This window comes from Struthio camelus, chromosome 11 (assembly GCF_040807025.1).
Source record: "Struthio camelus isolate bStrCam1 chromosome 11, bStrCam1.hap1, whole genome shotgun sequence".
NCBI lineage: Eukaryota > Metazoa > Chordata > Aves > Struthioniformes > Struthionidae > Struthio > Struthio camelus.
The window spans coordinates 9,578,161-9,596,107 of NC_090952.1; the positions used below are offsets into that span (position 1 = coordinate 9,578,161).

The 17,947-nt window shown below is 34.9% G+C and overlaps 1 protein-coding gene across 1 annotated transcript in view; it reads left to right on the top strand.

Moving 5' to 3' along the window:
* The window catches only part of SMARCA1 (SNF2 related chromatin remodeling ATPase 1), a 33,204-nt gene extending 15,571 nt beyond the window's left edge, over window positions 1-17,633 (top strand). Inside the window, exons 14-24 of the mRNA XM_068956828.1 lie at window positions 855-987; window positions 2,009-2,157; window positions 2,834-2,953; window positions 3,799-3,909; window positions 4,115-4,228; window positions 7,769-7,891; window positions 9,475-9,607; window positions 10,590-10,708; window positions 10,916-11,128; window positions 16,363-16,473; window positions 17,153-17,633. Of these exons, the coding sequence (XP_068812929.1) occupies window positions 855-987; window positions 2,009-2,157; window positions 2,834-2,953; window positions 3,799-3,909; window positions 4,115-4,228; window positions 7,769-7,891; window positions 9,475-9,607; window positions 10,590-10,708; window positions 10,916-11,128; window positions 16,363-16,473; window positions 17,153-17,224 (1,398 nt within the window). The 3' untranslated portion in view covers window positions 17,225-17,633. The remainder of the gene's footprint in view (window positions 1-854; window positions 988-2,008; window positions 2,158-2,833; window positions 2,954-3,798; window positions 3,910-4,114; window positions 4,229-7,768; window positions 7,892-9,474; window positions 9,608-10,589; window positions 10,709-10,915; window positions 11,129-16,362; window positions 16,474-17,152) is intronic.
* The last annotated feature ends 314 nt before the right edge of the window (window positions 17,634-17,947 follow it).

A 17,947-nucleotide genomic window follows, 5' to 3' on the forward strand; every position in this document is an offset into this window, starting at 1 on the left:
GCCTCAAGCTTTTATTGGAAACAAATCATCCTTTCTTTTGAGAAGCACTCTGGCTGCCAAGAGTAGACTGAATTCCTGAGAACTGAGCATGATCTTTAAGGTCCAATAGACTTTTAAGGAAGAAGAGTGTTAAATGATTATTATGCAAGAGAGTGAAGGAGTTAACAACTCGTGTGCAAAGGCTAGCCAAAAAATTCTGGTACCTACAGCTTGCTGGCTGTTTTTAGAGAACAAAATAATATTTTTATTCACTTTTTCCAGAGCGAATAACCACAGATTTTGGTACAAATAGGTACAGTATGTTAGTCATCAGACCTTATTTGCTCTGTGCAGCACCTGTAAGGTGTGAGCTGCATACTGATTTTTTTTTTTTTTTTTTTTTTTAAATGTAGCTGTCTTGGGACAGCTACGGTATTGAAGCTGTGGATATGCGGACTTTGCCCACGGAATTAATATTCTGTAGTCAAGGCAGCCAAAGTTTCAATACTTTTGTCATGTGAAAAAATTAGTTTGAATGCAATGCAGAGGGGGGGTTTGTGTGTGTACAGATATGTATGCATGTTATTGTTAGTCCACTTTCCAGTTGCAGTCTAGACAGGCCTTCAGTTATCCTCATTAACAATGAGATAGATAAGTTTATTGCAATAGAATGACCCGAATTTAAAAAATATATCTGTCCAGGCATAAGAAATACTACTGTTCTGGTTTTGCATTTGTTGTGTACTGTTGAATAAGCAAGGAACCAAGAAATTTATGCTAGTTTCAGTCTGATGTTTCTGCTATATAGCAAGTTAACTGTCTATTGCCTGTGAGTTTTTTTTATTACTGAATACTCATTGATTTATGTTTGTTAGGATCGTGCGCATCGTATTGGTCAAAAGAAACCAGTACGGGTGTTTCGACTAATCACTGATAATACTGTTGAAGAGAGGATTGTAGAAAGAGCTGAAATAAAACTGAGACTGGACTCTATAGTTATACAACAAGGTATCAACTGCTATATATGTTTGTCTGCAACAGAATTTGGTTCAGTCCCTTAGAGCATGGGTCAAGTAACTACAAAAGTACAGTATGAGACAGCAGGCCTTGTGTATAATAGCAGTACACTAGATTAGTCTAAAAAGGATCACATGCAAGTGACTTGTTCAGATGAAATTTCATCTGAAAGAAGTGTAGGTTTTCCTAAATTAAGAATGTGGGCGTAGACTTATGTTAAGAATCTAAATGAGGAAAATAAATTACTGTTAAATAGGCATCAACTGATTTTTTGGTATGTTTAAAAAATATATAGTAGTAGTATATTCCAGGACAGTTAAAAACAATTGTATAGATGTGATTCTTACTGTGCTGCAATTTAATGAACATTAAAACTGCAGTGTGGCTTTATTATGAAGATCTTTGAAGACAATTTATCAAAAGCCAAGATTCTTAGGCTGAAGTCTGTGACGGTTGTGAGCCATATGACAGTTTGTGTTCCCAAAGGGGTGGGTTACCGAAAGGATGGTGGTCAAAATGGTCTGTGAGGAAATGAAACAGGATGAGTGAAATATTGGCAAAAAAATTAGAATTTTGGGCAAAGTAGAAGTGTTTGGAGATTTGGTTTGAAATCAGCAGAGTGGGTGTTAATCTTCTTAATAAATATCTTTTGAATGTTCTTTCCAGAACATTTGGTCATTTCTCAGGTCAAAGTAGGATTCTTGTTTAAAAAAAAATCAGCTAACTTTACAAGAACAAGATCTTAAATAAGATTTGAATTATCTGAAAATGAAACAGTTTTTGTTTTGGCTTGATCCAGAGCCCTTTTCCCCCCCACCCCTGCCCTGAAGATCCCATAACTCCCCAATTTCTGTTTATGTTCAGCACAAGTGAAATTCAAAATTTCTTCTGTGTGGTTCTGTTTTGTTTTTTCCTTTCTTCCTCTGGCAGTGAACTGAAAAAAGTCTACTATTTGCATGGGCCTACTGGAACTTTTATATTGTAGATTTCAACATATTTCTTCTAATTTTAGGAAGGCTCATAGACCAACAGTCTAATAAACTGGCGAAGGATGAAATGTTGCAAATGATCCGGCATGGAGCCACGCATGTCTTTGCTTCAAAAGACAGCGAGCTGACAGAAGAAGATATAACCACTATTCTAGAAAGAGGTGAAAAGAAGGTGAGAGAATAGATTTCTGTGGAATTTGAAATATGCATCAAATACACATGAAATATGCATGAATAGAGGGCAAGAATAATTAAATCTGATAATTTAGTAAACCTTTTTGCTTACACCCAACTACTATTTTACTGTTGGTAAGTATTTTAAAGGCTATGAAAGCTTAAGACATAAAAGAAGTGAGTTGTAATGACTTTCAGTAGTTCAGACTGGAAAAAAATGCGCACGTTATCTTTAGCACTGTTTATTTCATGGGATAGGCTTTTAGAAAGATGTAAATTTTATGCCGACAATTCTACTAGACAAACAACCTTTATGGAACTTTAATAGGGAATAGGTAGCTCTGTGGAAAAATGAACTACTCTTTCAGCTCTGAAGAGTTGGACATAAATTTCAGTTAAATTTAAAAGTTAAATCATATAGGTGTACAGGGTGTATGTTAAATTGTATAGGGCTACATCACAGCATAATACACTTAGTCTAATGGAAAGTCTTTGAGTCGGATTGTTCAGGGTTGAAAACCACTATGGGCTTCTTTCCTGGTTAACACGGAAAATGTAAGTAGAAGATTGAATTAGGAGAAGAGAGGGAGAATGTTTCAATAATGATGAAAGGTATTTTTGCAGGAAATATTAAACATCTTGTGTGATTCTAAATGTATCTTTCTGCATTCTAGACAGCTGAAATGAATGAACGATTGCAGAAAATGGGGGAGAGTTCCTTAAGAAATTTCACTATGGACACAGAGATGAGCTTATATAATTTTGAAGGTGAAGATTATAGAGAAAAACAGAAGGTAATTTTTCTCATAAATTCAAGTCGTAAAGACTGTGGCCTTTGAGGTTGAGCCTCTAAACCATACTAAAAATGTTACAGGTATAAAGGCTATGCCAAAGAAGTAGAAAGCCACTGGCTTTAGGAACTCTCATTTGTTAACTGCAGTACACCCTCCAAAGCAATTGCCTTTTATAATTAGATTGGTCTTTGTATGGCTATCTGTTGCCCCATATCTATTCTTATCCAAGTTTTTTAGCAATTTTGAAGAAACATTTAGGAAAAAAAAAACATTAAATGAGAATACAGTGTGTTTATATATGCATACCTATATTTTTCGGTTGTTCTTTTTTCCTGGCAAATAATTTATTAAAACAAGCCAGCTAAATACAGCACAGTCTTGAAACATGCTTTAATAAGTGTAAGATTAATTCACTGCTGTCTAATGGATTTTTTTTTGTCAATGAAGTAGTGTCTGTATAGGTTATTCACTGTGATATTTGGAGAAGTAATTCTTTCACCATAAGAACTTACAGAATTCAGAGACTAAGTCCACAGCCTGTCAGCGGGGTTTGGGGAGGCAGAATCACAACCTCACTAAGATATCTGGAGTGAACAGAATACAGTAGAGGAGGCTACCTGTGCCACTGCAAGATCACAGCCCTCCCTTGCTGCTGTATGATCTCTTGTTCATCTTTGTGTGTTTTAATCTGCCTTTCTAGCTTGTTCTTGAGTTGTGTTGTACTGTCCGTGTTGGTGAGTGCAGCAATAGATTCACAGTGAAAATACACCTTTCTGTTTTTAAGTGCCTCATTAATCAGTTGTGTGCAGTTATTTTAATGCGTTTTTCTTCCATTCTCTGTTTAGCTGAGCATGATGGAATGGATAGAGCCTCCAAAACGAGAACGCAAAGCTAATTATGCAGTGGATGCTTATTTTAGAGAAGCCCTACGTGTTAGTGAACCAAAAGTTCCAAAGGTAAAAAGCTAAGGACTTTTTTCCCTGCATTTTGTTATTCTTTTGCTCTCTTCTTCCCTGTGCGTCCCCTACTCTTACCCTATACTTGTAATAAAACGAGTATGTTTTGCAGGGCAATATGTTGCCAGTACTGCTGAACAATGGCAATTTAATTGCACAAAAGTCAAGTTTACGTGTTATTAATACGTCTGTATTATTTTTGAAGGCTCCACGACCTCCAAAACAACCAAATATTCAAGACTTCCAATTTTTTCCACCACGATTATTTGAACTTCTGGAAAAAGAAATTCTGTATTATCGTAAGACTATAGGTTATAAGGTAATGCTATTTTTTTCAAATTAGTGGCATGTATTTGTATTCTGTGCAGATTTACTTCAACCTCAACAGTAGTAATGAAGTAAATGAAACTATATCTGAATAATATATCATTCTAGTTTTATCTTTTGCAAAGTGCTTCCCATTTTGAGGAAAATGGCTTAAAACCTCATTCCATGCTGTGGCACACAATCATCTCTAATTTCTTCCTTTATTTAAAATTTCGTATCAGTGTAGCTTCATGTGTGTTCTGTGGTGGGTACCTAACAATAAGAGTGGGAGAAAGTGAAGATAGTTCCAATGTTTCATATATTTTTCTTTTAAAAAAAAACCATTTCTGGGAAGCGTAAAGTGTTTAAAGGTGTAGACAAGAATCTGAATATGTTATTATTAAAGAAAGAAAAACAAACAAGTTTTACATTTTTTTTTTTCCTACTATGCTTTAGCTTCCCTCCTCCTGCCCAATGTTACTGGGCAAGTGGTGAATACACGTTTTGTTTTAATGTTGATTTTCATTACTGATGCCAGTGTTGGGACTCCTACTTCCAGACGTGTAACTTCAAAACAAACAAACAAACAAACAAAAAAAACCCAACAAGTCTGGTGATAGATTGCAGCAAGAAGAAAATACTTTTATGAAGCAAGTTGGAGAACACAAACTGTCATAGAAGGCGGCGGACAGGAAATTGGCACTGCATTGCAAAAGAATAGAGTTAGTATTAGCAGACTCTTTTATAACAATAAGCAGGAGGTGCTTAAAATCTAGCTGGAAGCTGAAAGACTTTGCGAATGGCAGGATAGGTAAGAATTGAAGTATAATTAGCTTAGGGAAATAAATTCTTCAATTAATGCTTCAACAATAATCTTGGCCGTATGTGTGTGAAACGGGAGGTGGAGGATGTGAAGTGGTGATATTAGTTAAACTTAGGTAAAAGAATATTTAGAGAATCAGAATGTGTTTCAATCGGGAGGACTGAATGAAATTCATTTAAGCTCTAAATGAAAGAAAGTTACTGTCATACTGCTCATAATTTTTGAGAACCGAGGGAAGGCCAGGTGAGGTGTTATAAAAAGACATCTGTAAGAATTCTGAAGACAAAAAATGTAAATGAGGAAAACACATTAAGAACATTATTATCTTCTAGGTGGCCAGCTATTGCAAACCTTAAAAAACTTTGTATTAACTAAATTCAGTTATGCTTTCTATTTTCAGTCATATAGCAGTCTTCATGAATGTTTTTAAAAAGCAGAAAATAGTAGAAGTTTGAAATTAAATAGAACGGAAAGAATATACGTAGTTTAGATAATTAGTTTTCTGATCTTTGCGATAGGCTTTGTGGATGTGGTTAACACTTGTCTGGGAATTGTAAAATAAGTAGTGATAAAAGAAATGCTACTGACAAAAATGTAAACTGCAGAGTTTTAGCTTAGGATGATCCTCGCACTTGTAGCAAATTAGCGCTATTAACCTTTTCAGTATATAAGCAGCTTTCAATATATTGTAAATGAAAATAGTTTTTCATTCTCCTTAGCTCAATATAAAACATCACTAAAAGACTAGCGTTTCTCCAGCTTTCGTAGCACTATGATTGGGGGGGGGGAAAGGCACCTTGGGCTAAATGGTACAGTAACTAATAAGTAGCATTATTTGCCTTGATAGGAGGAAGACAAGTTGTCATAATAACTTGATAATATAGGGGATGGCCTACTGGAGGAAGAATTAAATGTCAATGAAAATAAGTAAGTTTAGGCCTTTATGCTGCTTTCAGCAGCAGGGTGTGTTGAGCAGTTCTGAGAAAAAGAAAATTCCCAACATGTTTTTCCAGATGTATGCTGCTACAGCATGATGTGAAATATCTCACTGTTTTTTTTTTCTGTTTTCAAGTTATTCGATCCAAAATGTTGTGTTTATTAAATGAAATAGAAGATAATGGTTTCATATTGCTGGCATATGTAGCTCTGTAAGAGGAAATAAAATAACAAGCTAAGTTTGTCTCAGTATATTTGTCTGAAATTAAAATGTCTTAAGTGCTCTCAGTTTCTTTTTCTTTGTTTTGAATAATGAACTGGTGGATGTAAGTCATTGGTCATAGAGCCTGAATCTCCATTTATTTTTCTACTTGAAGTAAATTTTAATAATTTCAGACTTTAGAATATATTTAGAGTGGTTGCTGACTACAAGACGTTTTGATTACAAATGCATTTGTAGATACAAATTTCTAATCAAGTAGATAAATGTGACATCACTTAAATAAGACAGATTTGAGCCTTTAAAATTAATCATTTTTTAAATGTACTATTTTGTTAAATTTCTCTGATAGACAATTTGGAATCTTAAATGACAAGTATCTCTTTTCAGCTACGAAATGTATGATTTCAGCTATACAGCATATAATCAAGAACTTTGGTAATTGTTGATGAATATATTAAAAAAGGAATAAATGCTTGAATTCATCTCTTTTGGCAGTTTATCATTGTAGGTGACCAATTTTGTGTGACCTGACATGTGATTTCTTCTTTCATTTTGTGTGCTATCACATTTAATTTGGCACTCCATATTTCTTTGAAAAAACTACTAAAAATTCAACCAAAAATGTGAACTGAAAAGTGCCTTCTTTATACAGTGCAATAGCTTTTCAAGTAATAGTGTTTATAGAGGAGAAAATAGCTTCTCATGTAGTTTCAAATCTTACTCTTTATTTCAGCTGAGTTATGTCCAACAGTTTATAATTTTTTTTATAAGAGAGCAGATCCTTAGCTAGTGAAAATTGTCACTGAAGTCAGTGAACTGTGATGGCTTAAGCTAGGTGAGGATCTGCCCCTCAGAGTATCCTTATGTTTGGTGTAGAAGTGGTGGGTACAGGACATAATATTTGACAAAACCTAGCCCTATTTTTTTAGTGTGAGAGTTTAAGCAATGAAATTCAAATCTCTATAAAACACATTTGGTAATTGCTAGGAAAATTACTCTGTTCACAGTAGAAAATGTAGCGATCTGTGTTTGCTGTACCACTTGATAGTTAGAAAATTTATTTAATCTGATGTATTCTACATTACTTTTCACGCACGTTTCTTAAAGAAAAAGTGAATAGGACCCTTGCGTTACTTATGGGTGAAGCTAAACATTACACTTGAGCTTGTGAGACAGGAGTAAACAAGCTCAGCTGAATGACTTAGACAAAGTGTGTCAAATATTAGAAGAGTAATTTCAATTTTGCAGCAGTTCTGTAGACACTGATGATGAAAATGTTCTGGTAGTTATTTTAAATATTGTAATTATGGTTTTGTTTCTTCAGGGTAGCCAAGGTGTGAAGTGCGTGTATGTTTGCTTTGGGTTTTTTTTTTTCCCCTCTTGTTTATGTGGGGAGGTGGTGGTGGTGGTGGTTGTTGTTTTTGTAACAGCACATACTTTGTGGATGTAGACTGTTAGCCCTGTAAAATGTAACATGTGCTTATAAATTGTAAAGCAAGATTTATAGGAGAGTCTGTCTTTAATAACATTGTTGCCCTACTGCTTATCCATACCCCTGCTGCTGATTTTAGGTTCCCAGGAATCCTGACCTCCCGAATGCAGCTCAGGTGCAAAAAGAAGAGCAAAAGAAGATTGATGAATCTATGCCTCTGACTCCTGAAGAAACCGAAGAGAAAGAAAAGCTTCTAACACAGGTAAAATGATAAAAAGAGCTGAAGCATATTAGTGTGTATTTTTATTAGTATGCAGTATAAATCCACAGTACTAATGATGATCACTACGTGCAGGAAAGCTACACTGATGTTACAGAAGTAACAAAGCATGCACATGCAAAATGAAATGATTTTGGCTTGTTTTTGCTCTGAGGGACCTGTCCTGTCCTCAGACAAGTTTCTATCTCAGCTACCGCTTCCTTGAATATCTGCAACAATTCCAAGCCAAGACTTGTCTAGTGGATGCACTATTCAGCAATACATGCAGAAATCCAATTAGTGGCATGTGCCACTCAGATGTGTATCTGCCTTGCATTTTTTAATCAGAAGTAGTTTAAATCGAGGAGGACAAGCCTATATCAACATATGGCATTTGCACAGCTATGGAAGACATCACGTCACATCCATTAATTTTGTCCCAGTTCTATTGTTAAGCATGCTCCTTTTCTGCTGGTATTGAAGTCATGTCATTGGCTTTTTCCCTGAATTTTGGACTGTTATTCTGCTAATTTGGCTTATTAAACTTTCTCCTTAAGAAGTAGCTTTTTGAAAAAAAAAAAAAAAATAGCAAGCTTTTGCTTGAGAAACTTCTTCTGTAGAGGAATTGGGCTCATTGCACCTTGAAGAAATTTGCAAGGCCACGGTTTGACTGTTAATCTCACCTGTTTGTTTGTAGCAGGGGAAATATTTACGCTGGTGCTGATACCATGTCAGTACTGCTGTTAATGATTAAAAATAAATATTTGTATTGTGGATGTTAAATTTCTTGTAAAGATGCCATCTAGTAGTGGACTGAGCTTATTCAGTTGGAGAACTGACAGACTTCCCTGTAAATATATTTCTCTAATGAAGGAAACTCAATGCGTTACAAATTACTACTCAGGCATTTGTTTATTCTTGGTGATTTTTTTCCTTTTCCTGTCCTTAAACTGTAATGTCTCATTCTTGGATGATGTTTTCATGCATTGCATCTCATTTAACTATTGTTCAGTTTTGGGTTCATTTCGTCAGTACATAACAAATTTTCTGTTTGACAGTGCTATAGAGTTTCCATTTGATTGCATCTTCTTGGACTAAAGACTGTTTCTTGAAGTACTTATGCTTTCATCCAAGCGTGGGTTGTTTTTGTTCAAGGTTTGTAAATGCTCTAAATAGGAGCGATTGCTTTAGTTACTTGCACTGCTCTCAAAACTTGTAAGGACACTTGCATTGGTGCTCCCTATACTCCTAAGACTTTTTGTTGCTCGTATCTGCTGAAGTGCAACTTAAATACAGTAACCTGTCATTAAGTGTGTTTCTTTGGAGAAATACCACTCAAAAAATGCAGTAAGGCTTGTACTGATGCATGAGGAGTCATGCACAAAAATAACTCTTCAGACTTTTTATGACTCAGTAATAAACTCTGGATAATAGAAGCTTATGGAAGTCCTGAAAGACCACTACAGTTATGTGACACTATGCAGTAGCATTATCAGTGAGAGCAAATGATATGTGCTTAAGACAAAATTTGACAATTGTTTTCCCTTCTTCATAGTGGTGACTTTGTGATCTCTTGTTGCTTACAGGGTTTTACAAATTGGAACAAAAGAGATTTTAACCAGTTTATTAAAGCTAATGAGAAATATGGACGTGATGATATAGACAATATTGCCCGTGAAGTGGAGGGAAAGTCACCTGAGGAGGTCATTGAGTACTCAGGTTTGTGGATATTTTGAAGTTTCTTTCTTAATCATGGGGTATCGCCATCATTTTCACTATATTTTCTTTTAGAATTACAAGATGTAGAATTTGGAAAAGTATTTGAAAATTTTTTTTAAAAGTATGTGATGATTCCTTTTAGAAGACTTAGTTCTGTTGAAAAGGTTGAATTTGCATCATAAACATGTCTCTTCAATTGTCTTTTTTTCTCTTAGTGAAAATGCAGAACATGGCATAGTTAGTTAATGTTTGATGCTGTGGTCTTTTGGAATCATGAAGTTGCCTCAAAGCAGCAACATACTACTTTATGCTCTAAGTACCGGCTTCTAGCTGGTACTCTGTACCTTTGCCTTTGCTCTTTCTACAGTACTTTCAATTTGTTCAGAATTCTTCCTATTTCATCCTTAGATTTAATTTTACTAAACTGTTTAAATTTTTACATTGCAGTGTTCTGTCTGTAGCTTAAAAAGGAACAGCTGCACTAGAGTTCCCTGAAATTTGTTGAATTTATTTTGGGTTGCTTAAAAGATGTCACCCAAGAGGCCACAAATTACTAGTTTTTATACTTAGTGCCTACTGACCTTAAAGAGACAGCTAGTGAACACTGAAATAGGAATATTTTGTAAGACATGGTTTAATGCTACTGCTGGGCTACCAGTTCTAACTTGTTTCACCATTGTTAAGAGAAGCTGTCCTTAAAAGTAAATTTTTCTGGGCTTTTATCTGACATCATGAAGTTAATTATGTGGGACTTAAACTTTGTTACAGTTGTTACTAAACTTTTACTTCTAGTTAACTTTTAAAGACATTGAATAAAAGTCTGACCAGGTTCGTTTCTTGGCTACCACAGTAAACCAGAGAGTATTAAATCTTTAAGATTTAACGGAACCACAAACTGCATTCCTCTTCTGATGAACAGTGCTTTAACAGTGAAGAGTAAAGGAAAAGATTTTATTTCACAAGTTGTATTTTGCTTTTTTAGCTGTTTTCTGGGAACGTTGTAATGAGCTGCAGGACATCGAGAGGATTATGGCTCAAATTGAACGAGGAGAAGCAAGAATTCAACGGAGGATCAGTATCAAGAAGGCACTTGATGCCAAAGTAATAATTTTATTTTTCCAGCTGACTTCTTCCTCTGCCTATGGTTAAAGTTAGAGCTATCTTTCAAATCTCCTGCGAAACAGAATAGTTGGGTGGGAGTGTTACCTTTTTATATGGCTACTATATTTCAGTAATCTATGCTAACATGTAATAAATCCTTGATGTAATCTTGTAGTCTAATAGTCTGTATTCTTGTTTTGCCTTCAGATTGCAAGGTATAAAGCACCTTTTCATCAGCTGCGTATTCAGTATGGAACGAACAAAGGCAAAAATTACACAGAAGAGGAAGACAGATTTTTGATATGCATGTTACACAAGATGGGCTTTGACAAAGAAAACGTGTATGAAGAACTAAGGCAGTGTGTGCGCAATGCTCCTCAGTTCAGATTTGACTGGTTTATCAAATCTAGGACTGCAATGGTAGGTATCAGTTACTTGGGGCTCAATTATTGTGTGATGCATCTTGTCTCTTTTTTTTAGGCACCAGTATGTAAAATTTGGATGTGTGCCAGTCGTGTGGAATCGAGGAAACAAGTTCTCAAAAATAATTTTGGTCTTCATTTTCATTGCTAATTTTTACTAGAATAAACTTTTCCCTTAGTACAGCAAGCAACATAATACAGCTGAAACATAAGGATTAGAAAACCTGCCAAGCTGAAGCCGCATGTTACCCAAAAGAATTAATGCAGATTAATAGACTATCCTTACAAATATGCTTGTTACTCTTATTACAAACTAAACATTTTACCAAATAATGTATCTTAAAATATGACTTATTTTCAGAATTATTTGACAATATTAAAGACTGAAGACACCTGAAATATACACTTGAAGGGAAGAACAGCTTTTCTAATGCTCTTACTTAAATTTTAAAAACATGAGGAAAGCCACAGTGATTCATATAAGAGTTAATCATTGGAGCGATTGGTTTAAAATGTACAAAATGTACATTTTAGTTGTGAATAAGGATTATCATGTGCAAGGGCTTACTTTTTTTTCTAGAGCAGGTTAAATTATACCTTTCTGAAGTGTTTGTTCATACTTAAAAAATATAATGCAAGATTGATAAGGAAAGCAAGTAGTTCAGTGCTCTACATTTCAGCTATATTTTTCCCTATCTCTTTGTGGAGAGCAGAGCAATTTTATTTGAATTTAGACATTAAGTGAGAAGTGACAATACTAGCAGAAACTTTGGTGGCTGCAAATAATAAGATAGCTAGGTACTAACCTGAGGATATGAGACTCTTTTAATGACACTGCTTGCTCGGCTCTGGAATCTTTGCTCAGATCTCCCCTGATTCAGTTCCCTTCTTTTATCTGAGCAAAACTTGCGAGTCTGTGCACCTTGTATTAAGGGCAAACATACATGGGCGCACACAAAAACATGCACATGTGTATATGCACATATTTATACGGGAAAAATATACTTCGAACTTTCTTATAGTACATGAAATAACTTCATCTTACTCACTTGCAATGAGTGTGAGCTGGAACAACATTTTTGGTCTGTTAGAATACAAAATGATCTTGGAGATGGCTGATAGAAAAGAATGGAGCGTGTGGTCCCTTATGCAACTGTCCTAGATTTTCCCTATTGCCTTATAAGCAAATTATTAGTTAACTGCTACATTGTCATTTTGTATACAAACCTGGATATATATATATATATTTTAAAGTAAATTAGTGCAGCAGCTGCAGAACCATTGTGCATTATTCTTCATTCCCTTGTTCATTCACCAACATCAGGATTTGTTTATAAAAAGTTCTGAGTTCTGGGTACTTATACAAAGAATAAATAATACATAAGATAAAATATTTAGAATGTTTATTTGAATAGGTGGGAATATTTGCTTTTCCCAGTGTTACCAATGATTATGCAATACTATTTCTACTTAATATTCCAGGAATTGAAGTATTTCTGGATAGTCCAGCAGTTACCTCTTAATTAATAGGAGTTACAGATTTTACTTGCTAAAATGTCTGTTTGAAGAAATACTGGATTATAAAAAATATGATCCTAAAGAGAGAGATCTCCAGTATTTAATCTATGACTAAGTTACTTCTAACTGTGGAAGAATCCATTTAAGTATATCATAAAAATGGATACTAGAAATTAAAAAACATAAATCAATATTTCATATTGGGGTTATGTATATTTAGGTCAGAGGTAGGGTTAAGTCTTTTACTATCTGGATTTTGCAAATCCTTATGTTCAGTAAAGAAGTAGTAGTATGAAAATACAGAGAGAATGTAGATAATGGATAAAGTAGTCTTCTAATTCCAACATGCATTAAATTTCCTTAATTGTTTTAAATTGTCATGATATGATTATTTTATAAATGCCAATAATGGGTATATTTTATGCATACAAATATCCTGTCTACAAATATCCATTTGTAGAAATATTAATTTCTTTGAGGGTCCATTTTGCACTAGCTTTAAAATATCTTTTCTGGAGAAACTTGCTGAAAGTTGTTTAATACTAAGAATAATGGAATCAAGTATAAATACAAATCTTTATAGAAGGGTAAATAACATGTTTTGTGGAAGTGGATAAAAACCCCTCCTTAGAACACTTAAATCACATGTGATCTAAAATTGTTGTTTATTATAGTCAAACTTGCATCAAACAAGATAGGGCAGCTTAATTCTGCAAGGGACTTGTTATCAAGCTCTCCAAGAAAACTCTCTTTTGCTAACCACTAGATGTCTCTTCAACTCCGTATAAATAGTCCATTTATCTTCCATCTCCTTATTTGTTTTTTTTCTCCTTCTGAAGTTTTCTTTTAGAAAACAAAAATAAATTAGGTTTCATTTCTTTATTCCAAAAACAGATGGTTTGCCCTAAAATAAAAGTTTTCAAAGAGATTGAGAGCACCTAAAAACTGTATTTTTTTAAAAAACTGGGCACAGAAACTTAAGTGTTTAAGTTTAGTTATTATTATTATTTTATTTCTGTCCATGCAGGAGGAATGCATAATATCATGGTAGTACTGAATTATGTATTTGTTTTCTGAAGCCATAGTTTACGCATATTCTCTTTACCTTTCTGCAAACCCTACCCTAGTCTAAGACAAATGACTCCTTTGTAAATACAAGAACGTGCGTGCCAGTGTACACAGCTTCAGACTGAGTATTTCTTTCACTCTCAAGTCAGCTTCTCTGCCTTCAGTCATGCAGAAAGTGATGGTTCAGTGCTCCCATCTTATTTATTGCAGTACTAGTCTTTATAGCTATGAAGAGGGGAGCAAAATACATCTCATCTCTTTCCATCCTAGAGAGAGAAGTATCAGGCCACACTGAAGGAAAACTCAACTCTAAAGGTGCAAGGCATCTTAAACTCTAAGTTTAAGTGTATTTTTAAGTGTATTTTTATAGTACTAAAATGAGATGGATTTGTCCATGTTGAAGTTCCAGTAGTTCACGTCAGAATTTATCATGTGGATTTTTACTCTCTGTGATAGTGGATGTAGCGGAAGCCTACGTGCATGTCACATTTTCCTGTCTACTGTTTTTGGGATTTGCCTGAGAAAATTGTTATTATGAGTCCTCTGTCCACAGCATGTTGTGCTGGAGTAGTGGTCCATCTGGATAGTCTAGAGATAAACCTATATGCTTTATTGTAATCCATATATGCATTTATGCAAATGTTTTTCTCCAGGAAATAAGAGGATCTCTCGTAGTGCCTCAGGCAAATGGCTAAAGGATATTTCCTATCTCCTTTTGAATTTAACATAAACCAGCTCCCCTTATATTAAAAAGATCTAGCTCATTGTAATTATGGAACAGATTGCAATCAATCTTTACCTGCAGCTCCAAAGTCTTTGTGTGCAATATATACCAATCCAAATGATGGGAAATGCTTCTGACATATTGGTGATCCTCTTTCTACTTGTATCTCTTATTCTTTATCAACTCTATCTCTAGAGAACAGGCTTTTGGGATAGATGCCATCTCTTTTATGTTTGGGGATGCAACGCATGTTGGGATGGCTATCACCGTAGTTTTCCTAGATGTGTTGCCTTTTCATCCAAAAATTGTTGCTTGGATGGAGGTTGAGGGTTTTTATTGGCTGAAGTGGTTGAAGTGAGAGCACTTTAACTCCAGCAAAGCTGTCACGTTCTGGGGCAGAGGCACGGGGCCCTAATTTATGGTTGTACTTGTATTGGGGAGGGGCGAGTGAAAGATTGCTTTTACATGGAAGTGATAGAACGAGTTATTAAAATAATCTGTTTGCAAACCTGCATGTAAGAGAAGCTTTCCAGCAGAGAGTTTTAAGGAAAAACACGTCCTGAAGGATGATTTGAGGTCTCCTCTCCCCCCTGGTAAAATAAATTCTTGTGGTTGTAGGATTATTTGTGTCCGTTCTGGATTGCAGAGCTGTCATCCAAGGCTCTGAGCTCCGTTTGCAGAAGAATCTGCAGAAACCATAAAACTTGAGGAGCATGGTTAGACTTGAGAGCATTAGCTTCTTAAAGATGAGTCGTATGCCTGACTCTTTCAGAATGCTCAGGATCAAGAAAGCATGTACACTGCATCGTTTTCCATCATATAACGTGATGGCTGAGGCAGTATGCAGGTTACAGATGCTGAGAAAATGTAGACTAATTTCTGGGCAAAAAGGTCACCGATTCACTTCACTGCAAATTTACCAGTTGTAGGCTAAGATTTATGCTACTAGGTAATTCTAGAGTAGCTTGTGATTCAAAAAATAAATTGGCGACTGTACTAGAATGCTATTTCCTAGCTTTTTTTTTTCCCCTTCAGAAGAAAGCTTCCCCCTTTGAGTTGGAAAGAGAGGTTCATAGAACCTCTGTTCTTCATATACATAAACCTTGCTGAATCGTAATAAAAATGACTATTATTGTATATCGATCAGAAACTTTTTTTGAGATGGGATAACAAGACAACCCCCAAGGCAAATGGTTATTATTAAGCAAGTGAATAGTTATTATTAACTGCAATATGAACGTTGTTATTGTTGAATTGGAATTTTTTAGTCTATAAATGACATTTTTTGTAATTTACAGCTTAATCACTTTCAGATGACTAGGAAATCTTGCTGCTAAAATCATTTATGGCCTGTAGTGTTTTGGGTGCTTTTTGGACTGAAAATGTGACAGTGAGTTCAAGGTTTAAGATTGGATAGATTTTTGCCAGTGTGGAGTTCTACAGTATCTTACGCCATCACAAAATCTAGTCTGTGTGCCACAGCAAAATATTGCTTAGGATAGCTTTGATTCCTTTTCTCTCTGCTTTAAAGATATATGCAAACATGACTTCTCCTAAAATCTGGTGTAGTATTTGCAGAGGTGCTATATTATGTGCTTCATCTAAACATGATGAACGATCTGATCAGTCTTTTGGGGTGTCAGTTTGGAACATACAGACGGTCCTGAAAACGCTTTGTCAGAAAGCTGAAATATTTCAGTAAAGGTTGTATTTTTCTCTGGTTAGAGAAATGGTTAAACTAAGGGATTTTTAAATGTTGTAAAGAAAGATGTACAATAACTGAGTAAATCTTAGTATATGGATGTTGAACGCTTTGGAAAAATAAGTTTTTTGAAATCAAAGAGCTTCAAATGTGTTCATATAAATAAGAGTGTGTATGATTTATTCTTTGCTAGAGAATTTGATGTTTTCTGTTTCCTTAGGAGTTTCAGAGACGCTGCAATACTCTCATATCATTAATCGAAAAAGAAAATATGGAAATTGAGGAAAAAGAAAGAGCTGAGAAGAAGAAGAGAGGAGCAAAAGTTCCAGCGGTATGTTTAGCAGCACTTACTTCCCTTTCAGTGGGGCAGAATTCAATTATATTTTGTTAAAAAGTGAAAAATAATTTTAGCCACTGATTGTTTTAACATAGGCCATTAGTTGAGAGATTGAAGTGAAAAGTTTAGATTGTAGGTAGGAATTCCTGATTTGTAGGATTTTAGGGAAATTTATTTATTTGAGAACATTTTTTAGGTAAGTAGCGCTGAGAGACTCTGCCTAAGAAAACACATTGTTCTATCCTCTTTCTACCTGGGTGTCTCTATGATACATTGGATGGGGTACAATTATTCTCAGACTGTTATTCCTCCGCTATATAGTAGTAGTCCCTGGAGGAAGAAATGATAAGTGCTTCTTTTCTTATTTTAAAGAATTGTCATCTTTAAAACAACAGTACATACAGCAGTCATCCAGTTAATGGTGTATGGTACCTGTGCTATTAAGACTATGTAATGCAGGACTTGAAGAAAACACAGGGTAGAAGAATTAAGTGTTTCAGTATGGGATTTTTGTTTGCTCTTCCTTTACATACTACAAAGGTGAATTGCAATATATATTATATTAGGGTCACTTATCTTCATTTTGAACGGTTAGTGATGTACTTCCGAACTTGAATATGTTGTATAATGCTGCTGCTTGCTTGAATTTATAAGAAGTTTTTTTTCTTTTTAGTCACAGAAGAGGAAAGCAGATTTGGCTGCTGAGAGCTCTGGGAAAAAAGATGCTAAGAAAGTGAAGTCGTGAACCTGAAAACTGAATGCTAAGTATACAACTGCCACTTTCTTCTCTCCATCCACAAGTATTAATTGCCAACTTCTTTGTATTCATGGTACTCTCCCCTAAATCCCGTGGTTTAATTTTGCAAATTTTGTATATTTTACAATTGCCTTTCTTTACCTAAAATGTGTAGCTTTATATTTTATGCATTCCAGTATTTTTGTGTATTGTATTATGTGACTTTCATGTCTTCAGCAAAATTTACTCAGTCTTTGTTTTTTTGAAGCTTGTGCTGAGGTTTTAGCTTTTATATGTTTTATATGCTGCTGCTTTGAAAGAAAACCTAGATTCTATGGCTGTATTATTGTTATTTCATATTTTAAATTTATATGGCTGTGGGAAAATAAATTGAATTAAAATTATTTGAAGAGAATAATACTTCACCTTTGTTTTCCCTTCCCTCTCTCCATTTTCTGCATAGCTTTGCTTTAGAGCACATGTTAAGGTTTGTATAATTGTGCCTTCATCATCGATCAGATTTCTTTTCAGAAGACTGCACAGATAAGATCAGGAGCATGACAGAACAAAAGAAATCTAATTAGACGGACATTCTTGTTTGCTGTCAACCATAAATTGACGTTTTTCTCAAAACTATTCAGAAGGAAAGCTGACAAATACTTAAGCATACCTTTTCTTTATTGGTGTTGGTTTCTGTTGCATATATGCTTAACCACGGTGAGGTGTTTTTCT